Source organism: Thunnus maccoyii, chromosome 18 (assembly GCF_910596095.1).
Source record: "Thunnus maccoyii chromosome 18, fThuMac1.1, whole genome shotgun sequence".
Lineage (NCBI taxonomy): Eukaryota > Metazoa > Chordata > Actinopteri > Scombriformes > Scombridae > Thunnus > Thunnus maccoyii.
This window is the reverse complement of record NC_056550.1, coordinates 6,263,682-6,278,214: the sequence shown is the minus strand read 5'-3', so window position 1 is coordinate 6,278,214 and position 14,533 is coordinate 6,263,682. Positions and strand designations below refer to the sequence as shown.

The window sequence follows — 14,533 nt, the reverse complement described above, 5'->3', positions numbered from 1 at the left end:
GTGCTCATCATTTCCATATAGTGCAGGTTACTGTACTCCAGCTATGTAGTGACAGCTGTGACACATAAAGCAATCTGAGTTTTGTGGTTATGGCTATATTATACACTATGCAGGCAGGGGAATTCTCCAGTCGTGTTACCTGAACCTGACCTGGCTTCGCAGGCATCCTGGAACCTTCCCCAGAAATGTGTTAGGAGCTCCCGGTGTGTCACGTTGGAAACAGACCAGATCTCGGCAGTCCTGGGGTCCCCCCTGCACCCTCTTATTCTGCTCTCTCATCCCTCTCTCCTTCCCCACTCCCCCTCACCCCCCCCCTTCCTGCTCCACTAACCTTTTCCCCAGGCTGTGAAGGGGAACCAGGTAACACGAGAGCCCTGTTTCTGCTCTGTTTGCCAAGAGCATCTTTGCTGCCAGAGACAAACAAGAGTGACACGGATGGAGCCATAACCTTCATCGATCCATCCATCAGTGCGCTCTCTCCCTCTCTCTCTCTCTCTCTCTCTCTCTCTCTCTCTCGCTCTCTTTCTCCCTCTCTCTCTCTCTCTCTCTAGTTCTCCCTCTCTTTAGTTCTCCTTTTCCTTTCTCCTCGCATCGCACGCACACTGACCTACTTTCCTCCTGACCTGTTTATGCAAGCTCCGGTGCAGCAGCCGTTCAAGTCAAATCAGGAAAATAGGGGACGCAGCAAAATGCTGCCAGAGCTTTGCTGCTCCATGCAGAGAATGTCACCTTGATACCATCCCATGGGTGCTACTGTATTATAAGGAATATTTACTTAACAACTCACACTCCCCAAAAGCTAAAATCCTATGGGAACAGCAGTTAGCTTCTTTCTTCCTTTTTTTTTTTGCATGTGTATGTGAGGGAATGTGCATTAGTATTTGTGTGTGTGTGCATACATGTATTCACTTGTGTGTGACTGAGAGCATTGTGAAGGGCATTGATGCGTCAGCCTCAAAGAGGTGCTTTGTTTGCAGACTTAGATCAAGTTAGTGGACTGGGTTAACTTCCCTTCCCTCCCGTATCCTCCCCCCACTCCTTCCCCCCGGTGCTCCTCCCTTTGCCCTTTGTGTTGTTATGAACATAACCCTGTTTTGGTGTATGAAAGGGTTGGAGAAACAGAGAAAAATGTATTGTTTAAAGTCCCTCTCCATTCAAAATTTGTTTTTCCTCTTGTTCCTACGGTTGGATTTTTGAGCTTCACTGTGCAGAATGATATATGTGCAGAGTTTGACACTAGAAGGCTGTTTTCACATTAATCTGCTGAAAGCGGAAAATTTCTCTGAGCTCATTGAAAATCTGATTTTAAGGGGCGGGTATACAAGCATTATTTGTGACATCACAACTAGTTTGGAAGCCAATCCTGGTCCAATATTCAACTTACACAAGTGTGATGTGGAAACTCGAAGCCACCAGTACACAAACACTGAGAATAAACTTTACAGTGAAGTAGAGGACATCTTGTATCCAGCAGTTAAACTTCTGAAATGAAAAATATTTGCATATTGAGAGATTCTGGAATTTTTAATGAGGGAGAAGGAGTAAATGCCATTTTAAGGATTCTAACAAGATAATTTAACTTTTTTTGTCCAGACCTTTAAGAAACTAAGGGCGTCTCTGCTACTGCAGCTCAACTCTCATAATGATGATGTAACCCATATTTTGGTACCAATTGTGTAATAAAGCTATTAAAACCTCAAATTACATTGATGACATTCTGAAACTCCCATTTACTGTAATTCATTTCTACATTTTACAATTAAAGGAATAATGTGAATCATAATTAAGAAGGCAAGATATCAAACTTTTCAACTATTCATATACGAGCTGTATAGTCTTTCTAAAATGTGGTATCACACAGCTTGCGAGCCAGGATTTTGATAACAGAGCAGCCTTTTCTGTATAAATACAAAGAATGCAGTGGGACTTGGCCAGGAGGTTGGCAGGACAGTTGATCTGGCAGCAGCAGGCAGAGGCTCAGACTGGCTCTGCCCTGGCTTTGTCCTGCACATCACACAGAGCTGACTCTCCCAGTTCAGTAATAGCCTGTTTAGTTTGAAACACGCTCCTGTTTGTGTTGCTCCTCTGCTATAAATATTCTGGATTTCGGGGCACACCTGTTCAAGTTGTTCCAACAAAAAGTGATCCTTTGCTTTTGTGAGCCAGTGTCTCTCTGCTGAGTGAGTTCATGTTAGAGCAGAGAAGCATTTTAGAACTCAGAGAGGTTTTTTTTTAAAATCCATTTTCAGCTTGTTAATCAGTCCTTTTTAGGTCCACTCAAGGTCTTGTGAAGTGTGTCAAAAGTAGTGAGACATCAAAGAGGTTTAAACATGAGTCTTCAAGTGCAGAGGCTATAATCAGAGGAGCGTGTGTGTGTGTGTACCTATGTGAGGGTGTCTGTTTAATGTGAGAGTAACATTTGATGGTATTTTCATGCTTTAAGCTTGTGTCTATTCGTAGAAGTAGGCCAGTGTTACATCAGACACGCTTGCCAGGGAGTTTGCTGGCCCCACCGGGCAAAGTGTGTCAGTGTGTCACTGCGGAGCTCCTCTCATTGCAGATTAGCTGTCGATGCCAAAAAGAGTGAGTTGCCCATGGGGAGTAGCTCTATACAAGGTTATCTCTGCACAATGGATACAGGGTGTGCCTATCAAGCTTTAAACATCAGAGTTGCACTTGTGTTGTCTCAAATCGAATGTCCTTTTTTGGAAAGTCTAAACGATCTGCATTATAGAAATCTTACTGCAAACAGGGGCATGTCCTTGTGTAATATGGCATACAGTATCAAGAAACTAAAACTAAGTATGGTTATAATGCTGTATTGCCCTAATTTGTTCTGTTTTCCTGCTTGCTGATGGTGATTCATTCTCTTATGTCAATCAGTGAGTAATGTATTACCTAACTGGTGGTTCTGGCATAAGGTTAGATCATCTTCACAGTTGATAGGATGACGAGCCAGGCTGCCTACAGACTGTGATTGCTATGTTGACAGGCGCTGCTTCTTAACGCCAAAGCGTGTTAAACAGATCTAAATGGCTGCTCAGTTCAATGTCAGTCTTGCTTTGTGGGCTGTAAAAGTTGCTTGATAATTTGTAATAAATCACGACAAGATGTGCTGCTTTTAAATGAGGCACTGTATGATAGTCATGTTTCACTTTTGTATGTTTATACCCAGTCCTACTCCATGACACTGGTGGCTTTCAGCTCCAGTTGAGCAGCAAGTATTGCTTTGAAATATGTGTAGCCCTCAAACAGGTTTCATTGTGCTAAACCAAACAAAGACTGCTAAAAGAACGGAGAAAAACAGGCTCTTTTCATGATATGTTGATAGGGTCAACATTCTTTTTATTTCATTTTCGATCTTGAAATGCTCCCATCTTCCACGATGAACATTAGTGTCTTTACATACATATTCATGTCAAAAGGAAGTGATGGTAATGACCAACCAGACCAACCACCACCCATCTCTAAACACCACACTATCTTTGCCTGTTTCTTTTTTTTGTCCTCTTGTCTTTTTCATAAAACCATCAGTAAAACCACAAACATTACTGATTAATACACACTGAAAAAAGGGGAAGGAGGGAGGAGGAATGAGGCAAATACATGTCATCACAGTCAATAGGAGAAAGACACAGTATAGAGGAAAACAGAACAACACCTTGACGAAAAAAGAGGATATAAAACCAATGAAATAAACATTACAGTGTTGTTCGAGGGTGGGGGAACTTTACATTTATACACAAGCACCAAAAAGCCAAACATGGTACATAGACTTTTGTTAAAGTAGGATCCAGTGTAGGCAATTCATCACTGCCCAGTAGCAGAATGACCATGAGAGATGAGTAATGGAGGCACATGGGAAACAAGGGAAGTCAATTTCTTCATTAATTCAAGTTCAGATTGTTCGTGTTTTATATGGAATTTTAATGTTGGCGCCAATTGGAGGTTTAGAGAAATGTATTGTATTAACTTTTTCACAATAACTCACAAGCCTAATTTAATGTCAATAAATGTACAGTAACTATGGAGGGCTCTGTTCTTTACACAAGAGGAACACAGGGTTTCTCAGTTTTCCTTTGTTCAGTGCACTGTAGTGTGTTTACACAAATGCGACTTAATTCCTCCTGTTTTTGCCCCCAAGTCTCCCATGCCTACATCACAATCCAAACTCAAGGCTGCAGTATGTATCTAAAAAGGTCTGTACACATTCTCGGTCTATGTTCCTGTGGGCTTTTTCTACAGTGATGGGCGTGTGGAGGAGAGGGAAATAAATACATTGGGCCAGTGAATGGTAACAAACACAAGATATGGTTGATAAAGCTCAAATAAACTAAAGGCTTAAAGCCTGCAGCTGGTGAATTCCACCAAATATTTAAAGGCTGGTTAAAGGTTACGAAATCCAAACATTTTAATGAGGCCCTTGCCTCAGGAAACATTATGTTCTCCATTCAGTGCTGTTGGCGCTCCAAAGTGGACGGCCATTTCTGTGTAAACAGGGCATTAACAAATGATTAATGCTAAAGCTTAACAATCAAGAAAGAGGTGTTTTAATTTGAATGGGTCCTGTAGCAACAGTAGACAATGTGGCTGTACAGTAAATGTGATTCATAATAGGATGGTCACTTTCAAAATCCTCTTTTACCATTGCAGGTTTGTCGCATTTTTTGTTGAATTTGTATTCAAATTTCTTTGTAAAATATATATTTATAATAGATACAATATTCATATATCACAGTAATATACAAACCAAGTGCTTAAAAAATAAAGGTGATGCAGATCTTTTGTGAAATAATAGAGATGGTTGGGGGGGAGTATGGGTTGGTAGAGGTAGGGTCTGGGAAGAGGTATGGAACTTGATATTGTGGTGTTGGTGCTTCTTTGGTCGAGGGAATGTCCCCAGTGTACATTTGCATTTGATTTTAAGGCAGAGAGCCATACATGTGTATGTTTGTCTACAGTCAGATATGTACCAAATTTATAGTACTGATAAAGCTCGAAACTTTTCTTTTTTTACATTCTTGTTTGTAAGTGATCAAAATGTGCTTTCGCTGATGTACTCTGCTGTAGGTTGTTTAATGACAAAAGTAGAAAAGCAGGCAGTTCCATTCCTCCTCTCATCACATAAACAAAAGTGCTTCTGTAAATATGGAGAGGATGTAAGAAATGACAAATCTGTACAATATATACAAATATGATACAGCCCTACAAGATGTCCAGCCTTTTTTTGGTGACATTGGGGGTAGGGGAGTAGAAGAGCCCAGCTTCCTGTCCCAAGGGCTTTAGGAGGGGATTTGATTATAGGGCAAAGGCATGATGGCAGGGTAGTTGTGTCTTTAGTTTATAGAGCATCACAAAATGCTTACATTGTGACAGGCTTTAAAAAGTTTATGTCACTTAATCTCGCCTCTTGTTCCGTCGTCCACCTGTCTCCTTTTTCCCGTTCTCCTTCCTGCTCCCCTCCCCTGACGCTGCCTGTTTACAGCCTCCACCTGGGCTCAGGCTTTCTCGCTTAATGTTCTGCTGTGGCATGAGGGATAAATAGGGATGCTGGGGCAGGGGAGGTGGCGTGGCTGAGGGAGGAGTGGTTGGGGACTCCTGGCCGGAGCAGTGGCCACCACTGCTGCCGGTGCTCATGGCCCGATGTTTGAGTCTGAGTTTGTGGGGCAACGCTGTGCCCTTCACCTCCCCCTGGGGATCCCGGCCCTGGGCTTGAGAGCAGCCCTGGGAGGAGGGCTGGGGGGAGGCAGGCTGGTGGAGGCCGGTAAGATGTTGGTTGTGGTAGCTGCCCATGTCTGAGCAGGACGAGGAGGGGGACTCATCATCATCCGTGGAGGCCTCTTTGTCGGAGCTCCGGGGATCTCCATCACTGGATGAGGTGTCCTTGCTAGAGGAGCTTGATTGGCCTTGGTAGTAAGCTTCGTTCCGGGGCCCACCTTCATAGGTAAGCACAGGTGGCTCCTCGTCTTGGGCACTGAGGTATGAAGGATGAGGCTGCTGTAGATGGTGGTACAGGTGGGAGTGGTTGAACCCCTCCACTTGTTTGTGGAGGAGCTCTGCAGATGAATCACTCTCCTGCTGGTGCTGCTGCTGATGCTCCTGTTGCAGGTGCTGCTGGGGAAGTTGGCAAACTCTGTACACCTGTCTCTCTCCAGCCTCATTACGGTTGTCTGAGAGCTCATAAGGAGGGGAGTCTAATGTCTTCCTCTCAAGCTGCTTTGTCACCTCTGCAAGTGTCTCTGTGGAGCTCTCCGTAATGGACTGGGGTAGTCGGCTGGCACACGTCTGGCTGTTACCACTGCTCTGCTTCTGGGCTGCCTTCAGATCGATATCCTGGGGCCTTGTCAGGGTGTCCACAGGATAGGAGGCACTGCTGGAGCCATACAGAATGACACTCCTCTGTGCAGCAGGTGGGTGAGGGGTAGGCTGGCTGACAGTGCTGATAGCAGTAACAGGCTCCTGATGGGGTTGCTGTTGTTGGTGAAGGTGCTGCTGCTGCTGCTGCTGCTGCTGTTGGCTGTGATATGCAGCCTCCAGCTCCTGAGAATGCTGCTGGATCTGGTGATGAGTGGGTACAGAGGCCAGACCGCGGTGGATGTTGAACATGATCTGGGTGGTGGTGCCATTGGCAATGTCCATCTCCAACCTATCACCTTCCTGTTTGATCTCAAAGGGCATTGGCTCGGGGCTGTCCCTAGAGGAGCCGTCAGACATATCAGAAAGGGAGCCACGTGGGGAGTATTTCACCAGCTGCCTGTGGCCCTCACTGCGTCCTGACTGCTCTGTTTCGGAGGAGTCAGAGTTCATCATCACCTGAGAACTACTTGAGTAACCGCTGGAGTAGTACTGAGTAGAAGAGGAGGTGGACGAGGAGGAGCCTCCATTTCCTGTGCTGTTGCCTCCGCCAATCTGTTGGCTCTTTTCAATGTAGGAGGCAGTGCTTATAAGGCCAAAGCGCAGCTTCAGCTGGAGTAGCTCTGTCTTGAGCCTCACATTCTCATCGTTCAGTGCAATGACACGGTTCTCCAAAACCATGTCATTGAGACGTCGCTTCTCCCGGGAGCGCTTGGCCGCCTCGTTGTTTTTGCGGCGTTTCTCCCAATAGGAGGCATCCTTCTTCTCATCGGAAATGAACTCGCGCTTTCGTCTGCAGCTCATATTGGGTTTGGGTTTGATGAGGCGCCCTAGGCGAGTTGGAGTCCCTTGGATAGGTGAAAGAGACTCTTCATAACCTGTGAAAGTCTCAAGGCAGTTTAGGTTATTCCCTGAAGTCAGATTTTCCATTCTTGTCTAGCGGTAGCCAGTTTGAAATGTTGCTTGGGCGACTGGGGATAGAAGTAGGTCAGAGGTCAAGGGGAGGAGGGGATGGTGATGAAACACCTCTGAAGATTTTCTCTCAAAGGTCTTGGTCAGTTTGTTTATTGTAGGTTCAGACTCAAGTGTCCAAATTAGCCAAAAAGATCAAGAACAGCTGGAGTTCAGCATTAGAAACCCTCATTTATCCACTTGAAGGGTTTTTGGTTCAGTGTCCAGACTCTTCAAAGTATCACAGACCCTAACTGGATCAGATCAGTCTTGAATTTGAGGAAAAGAAAAACTTCCTTAAAGCTCTTTTTTTCTCTTGCTTTTCTTCCTCTGGTTGTTATAGGTTTAGCATAAGAACAGCACACTGAGCTAAGCTGGCGGAGAAGTGTCCTAGATCTCCACGCAAACAGCAGGATGTAGGTCGGCCTGTCTACCTCAGCGTGTCAGTCTCTTGGGGAGGCTCGCTCGCTCTCTCTCTCTCTCTCTCCCCTCTGTCTGTCTCTCTTCTCTCCGCAGTTGACTGCAAGATGAAAGGCTGCAGAGATAAAAACAGAGAAAAAAAGATGTGTTAATCCATGTGGTCTGCTGGTGTTCTATAACGCATATGAGGCTTCAAATATTTTATTTTTAGGCATTTTTTGTCATTTCACCTATTATTTTCTCATGCACAGTTATCAAAGACATATGAAAGGAAAACATTTCTACATCCACACTTTACGCTGTTTTAGCATGTTTGGCTTTGTTGGACTGTGTCACCCATGGCAACCAATGAATGGTTGCTAGACCTCACTGTCTGACCTTTTGGCCCTGCTATTGATCTGCTCCGTCTGCAGCCTATGACCCCTGACCTTAAGCCTGGCATGTTGATGTTGACTTTTGTGATGTAATGTGGGCAATGAGTTCATTGCAAGGCTCATGACCTTGTTTCATCTTGTCACCCAGTAGTTCAAAAAGGAGTCAAAATATATGAGGCAGTTAAAAGACTGGTAATTAAAATTTCCATACATGGAAACTGAGGCAAGTGCATACATGAAATAAATAGTGTAACACCACAGAAGTTGCATTATTCAGACACATGGATCGAGACTATGCTGAGAGCACAAAACCTAGACTGTTAAAGGATTAGCTTTTTTGGTTTTGAGTATCTGGGGCAGACAGAGCGGAGGGTGAGTCAGTTGCAGGACTGGTGGGGGTTCCCTGGATCCATTTTATAACATTTTGAGAGAAAAACCTCCATGAGAGACAGTCTGCTGATTTTTCCACCGAGAAACCCCGTCCACAAACACTACTTAAACCCCTCCCAACCCCTCCAGCCCCCCCCCCCCCCCCCCCCCCCCCCCATGCGTTCATCCGCAGAGGAATGTGGCAGCATTCTTCGCCAAAACAACTCAATGCCAAATCACTGATGCAGAGTGAGCAGATAAGGCAGACAAAGGCAGCAGCCAGTGCAGGTCAAGGATAAAGAGGCTGAGACTGGGGCATGAGATTTGGAGGTGTGGGGGGCAGCTGGGAGGTAGGGCATTGATAAATATAGGTCAAGGGCCCCCGGAAAGGAAGGAGGCAGGACACGGGCAGGAATAACACAGCTTGTTAACATTTGGGTAAAACACAAGGGTGGTCGAACAATCTTATTACTGTGGAGATGTGTGCTTCAGAGCTCAGACACAGCAGGGTGTCCTCTGTAATGAGCTGAACAGGTGTGCTTCTAGACAAAACCATTTGATGTGGTAAATATTAGGGCATAACACCAATGGGTTGAACAGGAAAGTAATTCTTTGTTATATTTTTATGTTAAAATAAATTAAGTCTGGAATTAGTTATAAATATACTGTATACCACATTATTTTAAAGACAAATACCTCATTATCCTCGAATTAATATCACAGAAATGGAATAAACATTTCTTGGAAAAAATAATAAGATCACACATGTATATATGTGCTTCTGCATGATTTGCACTTTTAGAAATGTGAGACAACAACCAACATGTATTGTATATCAAGTAAAATGACTGTCTTTGCACACAACTATGAATTTACAGTGGGATTAAGCAAGTATTGAAGGTCGAACTATAAAAATATCAAAATTTGGTGACAAAAGTATTAATCATATATGCATCGGGGTAAATAATTCCATATTAAAATGTAGCCATAATAAAAGTGCGACAGTAGATTTATCAGCTGCACTGAGTGTGTGTTACTCAACATCTGCACTCCTAGGTTAAACTCCATAAGCACTATTACACTGTCTGAATCTGTAATCTCATAATCTGGCAAGGTGTTTGTACTGGTTATACTCTGCTCTTCCCTCAGATCTGACACCATTATGTAACTACAGGCGTATCCATGCGCTGGATATGGATTTCAGCCCAGATTCTGGAAAGGGGATGATTTTTCTTTTTTAGCTCTAAAATGTAAACAATGGCAGACAAAATACTGGACCTGACCATCATTTTTATTTTTACTTTTCCATTTCTTTTTCTTTAAATATTTTCAGTGTTTACTACAACATTTAATGCCACATTCACACTTGATTTGTTGTAAAACGTCTGGATTTTTTTCTCTCTGCTTGGCTGAACGGTTTACGGTTATCCTCGTGAGCCTTTGACATGTAGCTGTCAGGCACGAGAGAGGAAGAATGAGGCGATAGACTTTTTCTCAGCGTGTCCCACTGACCCAGAAACTGGGGACCGACTGCACTCTGTAAACACAAGTCTAGCTGCCTACACTGTAGGCTACGGCTCGCTGGAATATAGGTCAGCAGAGCTGCAGAGAGGTGAAGTAGTGAGAGACAAGGGAGAGATCGTAAAAAAAGACAAAAAGAGAATAGAATTAGAGCATCGACTAAATTTAGATGGAGGTGAGAGCAAGTGGAGCATAGACAAAGGCATGTAGGGAATCAATGAGGGAGAGTTGAAACAAAGAGAGAGATGGAGATGAGATTGTAACTGGGTATGGGGGAAACCAGTGGCAATTCTGCAAGGTTGGTATTACATCAATAGAGGGAATGTGTCACCCATAGCAACAAAAGGGGGAAAACAGAAGGGGCAGCCAATCATATTGGATATTCTCTCCCTTCCAATCAACCAGTGGCTTGACATGGTCAAAAGCAGCTGGTGAGAAAACAACATTCTGTAACAAAAGGAGAGTGATTGACGTCACTGGTTGCGTATATTGCATATCTCTCCTGCAGTCAGGATGAGCGAGACACATGAATGAACTCTTGTGTTTAATTAACTCGCTGTGTTGGCTCTCGCTCTTTCTGTGTGCCTCTCTGTCTCTCCCTCTGTTCAAACCTCAATATTGAACCATGTGAGTGAGCGTGAATCACAAAAGGTGTCACCCTCACAACTCATCCTGTAATCCATTCAGTGTTAAACTCTTTGTCATTAAAATTACAGAAACGTGGCGAATAAACCACTGCTACCAAAAGCTATTAAAAAGCAGCCATTTTATTTGCATGAATAAACTGAATTCATTGCTCAAATACAAATACAAATACATCCTGCTAAAGCAAGAAGACCTGCAGTGTACTGCACCACTCCCCTGCACACATTTTCCTGTGCTTTGACCTAGATTACTCTTTCCAATTTATCATATATTCTTCACGTGTCATCACTGGGTCTCTGTGGCACTTGTGGAATGATAGCACAGTAAAAGAATCCAAGTTGCACTCGCTCACACAACCACAGGGCCCTCACCGCAAGAGTCTAAATGTGGCAACGAGCTTTGGAAACAGTGGACTGAGTTCAAACCCCTGCACGTGTTTCTGTGGAGCGTTTCAGGAAATGGGAGCAGATCTAAAATAAAAGGAGGAGGAGGAGGGGGAGGAGGGGGGGGGGCATGTTTCAGAGAAAGGGGAATGAAACTGTTGATCCCCCCCCCACCACCCCTACCCTTCCCTGGGAAGAATGCAGTGTATGGCACGTGGTGCAGGGTTGGGGGTCGGGGTGTCATGGGTGGGGTCTGCTTGAATTCCAAGTCTGGGGGCTGAAAAGGGGAGGGGGGGTGTGTGTTAAGGAATTGGGCAGCATGCCAGCAAGGTGGAGTCCTATCCAAGCTAGATCCTTGTTCCAAGAACACATGGCCATATCTCTCTCTCTCTTTCTCTTTCTCTCTCTTCCTCCCTTTCTCTCTCTCTCTCTCTCTCTCTCTCTCTGGAAGGGAAAAAAGCATAGTGACTCAGTCCATGTGTTTCACCAGTCACATGTGCTCCCTTGGCCTACTAAATGCTGTAATTCGCCTCTCTTCGCTGGCTGCAAACCACAGCACAATAACAAAGCACGGCCCTCATCTTTTATCATCTTACATGTGCCAGGAAACCCAGAAAAAGTCAAGAGGCCACAAAGTGGGACAGGATGGAAACCGCTACGCTTCTGAGCATGAATTCCCCTCCCAGATTTGAAGTGGATTTATTTAGTAAAGCTGGACACAGACAGACTTTTAATAAAACCTAAATAACCACAAAGCAGCCTTTCAGATCATTGATGCAATTTGCTTGAAATGACCTAAAACGGTATGAGGGTTTTTTTTCCCCCAAAAGTGTATAAGTTGAAATGATATTATTTATTTAGGTCGTGCATGGCTTTTTTCTTTTTTTTTTTTTTCTTTTTTTAATCACTGTGTCTATCTTCTATTTCTGCATGCCTGCCTCCTTTCTTTGTTATGGCGGGGCGAGGATTTATTTTGGTGGGGGTTTGATTCTGCTTTTCTAGTCAGCGGCGGTTGTGCGCCTCATCCCCCCTCCCACAGGACTAATCTGACCTACATTCTTAGCTGGCAATAGAGACCCAGTGTGTACGCCAACCAATTGGCAGCGGCTGCTCCACAGCAAAGCAAAGCGCTGCGCGGTCGGCCCGCCGACTATGGGTTTCCGCCGATTGCATAATCTGCCCCGTTCTTTAATCCATTTTAATTATTTAATTCATTCATTATGCAACCCGCATAACCTCTTCAATTTCTCTATATGGTATATAGTTACTGTACAGATGCGGCACATGCTAAACTTCCAATGCGTAAAATGGTTACAGTGATGCTTCAGTCCATTGAGGAGGGAGGCTGTCCTTCACAACAATGATGGACGTCTGAAACTGAAATCTCTTTGAAACCTAGTAAATCGCTTTTTCACATTGCTATTATGTGTGAAACATATGGATATAAGCTGTTAGTGCAGATGATGTCTGAACGCATGCCATTGCTGGAATACAGCAAGAGAAGGAGGGGGATGACCATGCCCACGTGCAGTCTAATGTAAATCACAAAGCAGGTGTGGAAAATGAAGCAGAGATTAGTTTTCTCTTTTAAAACAAAATTTCCAATAGTACACAAAAATCATAAAGTATTTGTCTATATGAGCCTAAAAGTTACAGTACATTTTTCACCATTATACTGAACCACTGGACTGCAGCCAAGCAGAGTTGTTTTAGCCGCTCAAGTTCAATTTAAGGCCATATTATATTGTTTAATTCAGCCTTTGATAGGCTGCGCGCAAAGCGGATAAAACAATCCCTCGTAATCACTTATCATTCACGTAGCAACACATTGTGAGAAATATGTTACCCCGCATGCCTCCTTTGTTGCACTGTCTGACAAATCGCATTCATGCATATTTAATCGGATCCCCAGTCATCCAAGGCAACTGCACGAATCCAACTGTGCCATGAAATTCACCCACTTTCTCCAAAAAAAAAAAAAAAAAAAAAAAATCTCATCAACAAACTATTTGCGCATTTTCACCCGCTCTATAATCAAACTTGTCCTTATTGTCGCTGCGCTGCTCAGGAGCCACACATAGACACATCTGACCCACATTTGATCCAGATGTTCTGGTCCACACCTCACCTTGCAGCGGCTGCAGTCATCAGAGCCCGCGAACTTCACCATTCTCCATTCTTTTCTATTTCTGGCATCAATTCCGGCCCGAGCTTTGTAAACAATAGAGAAAGACTCAGACTGAATATCCTAATGTGTCCAGGACGGATGATGCCTGTCGTGTCTGCTCTGGATTTGTGTTGGCTCCTCAGACTGCGACTAAAGGGTTAACCCGGAGGGCTGCACAGCCGCGTTAACCTTTACAAAGAGCTGCTACACGTGACGGAGAGAAGTGTGTCCTCGGAGCCTGCATGGGATTTTTCCAGTTGTCTGCATGGACTACCCTACTAACCCAAAAGTAGCCGAGTAAAAATAAGTGGCTGTTCAGAGTCTCTACAACATATAAACCTGACACTGAACACCACTTACATGGAATAATAATCATACTACTAATACTACTAGTACTAATACTAATACTACTACTGATAATAATAATACAATGAATAATAATTAATATAAAATATAATAATAACTGGTGATATTGTTACCTTTACATAATAATAATGTAGTAAATATGTAACAAATACCTGCGCACTTATTTAATATTTTGTCTGAGCCACGTGTGTTACGAAAGCAGGTGTATTAGTGAAAGGAAACTGGAATAAACAGACCAAAACTGTCCCCTAAAAACCAGCACAGCCAGCAGTGAATAGATGGTGGGGGTACGCATCATAACATAACAGCGCGGATGCGTTGACCCTGCCTCATTACAACTATGGCACCTCTCCAAATCATCCCCATTCGCCTCCGTGTGTTTCCACCAAACGAGCCTCACCGCACCTTTTTTTTTTTTTCTGAAGGAATCCCATAACCTCTGGCTACCCCCTCCTCTCCCTCCCCTTCCTCAGACACATATACACACACAGACCCCCACATAGGCTACAGAGGAGGGGAAAACAGCCTCGCCTTGACATTGAGATAATGCGCCCCAGCACCAAAACAAACACTCATGGAGTAAGAGCGGCGACTCATCACAAAAAATGCAAAAAGCCAAAGTATTTAGAGCCTCTGTGTTATATCAAACAGCTATTAATAAAATGATGCAGTTATTAATAATGACGCAAACTCACCGTTTTTGTCTAAAAAGCAGAATCCACATAGGGAACCGACAGCTTCGTTCCTGTCCAACAATCCGCTTTGCGCATGGGTCGCCGGGCTGCTGCTCTCACACACTCCGCCCGTCACTTTCAAAACACCAGCTCTCCGATTAGTGCAGGTATATGAGAAGAGTGCGAACACAGTGCCGCTTGTTTTCAGTGCGCTCCTCATGTCATGTTTGCTCCAATTCCTCTCTCTCTCCCTCTCTCTCTCTCTTTCTCTCTATCTCTCTCTCTTCCTCTCTCTCTCTATTTCCTTCT

At 44.1% G+C, this 14,533-nt stretch overlaps 1 protein-coding gene across 2 annotated transcripts; it reads right to left on the bottom strand.

Annotated features, from left to right (window-relative positions):
- Positions 1–3,309: 3,309 nt before the first annotated feature.
- Positions 3,310–14,533, bottom strand: LOC121884605 (probable serine/threonine-protein kinase DDB_G0280133). 2 transcript variants are annotated; one of them, XM_042393480.1, is made up of 2 exons: positions 14,246–14,533; positions 3,310–7,840 (listed from the first exon to the last, which is right to left on the bottom strand). In XM_042393480.1, the coding sequence occupies exon 2, from the start codon at positions 7,282–7,284 to the stop codon at positions 5,398–5,400; it is 1,887 nt and encodes a 628-aa protein (XP_042249414.1). In that variant the 5' UTR covers positions 7,285–7,840; positions 14,246–14,533; the 3' UTR covers positions 3,310–5,397. The 2 variants fall into 2 exon arrangements, with proteins under 2 accessions (XP_042249414.1, XP_042249415.1); XM_042393481.1 differs by lacking the exon at positions 14,246–14,533 and adding an exon at positions 13,146–13,510.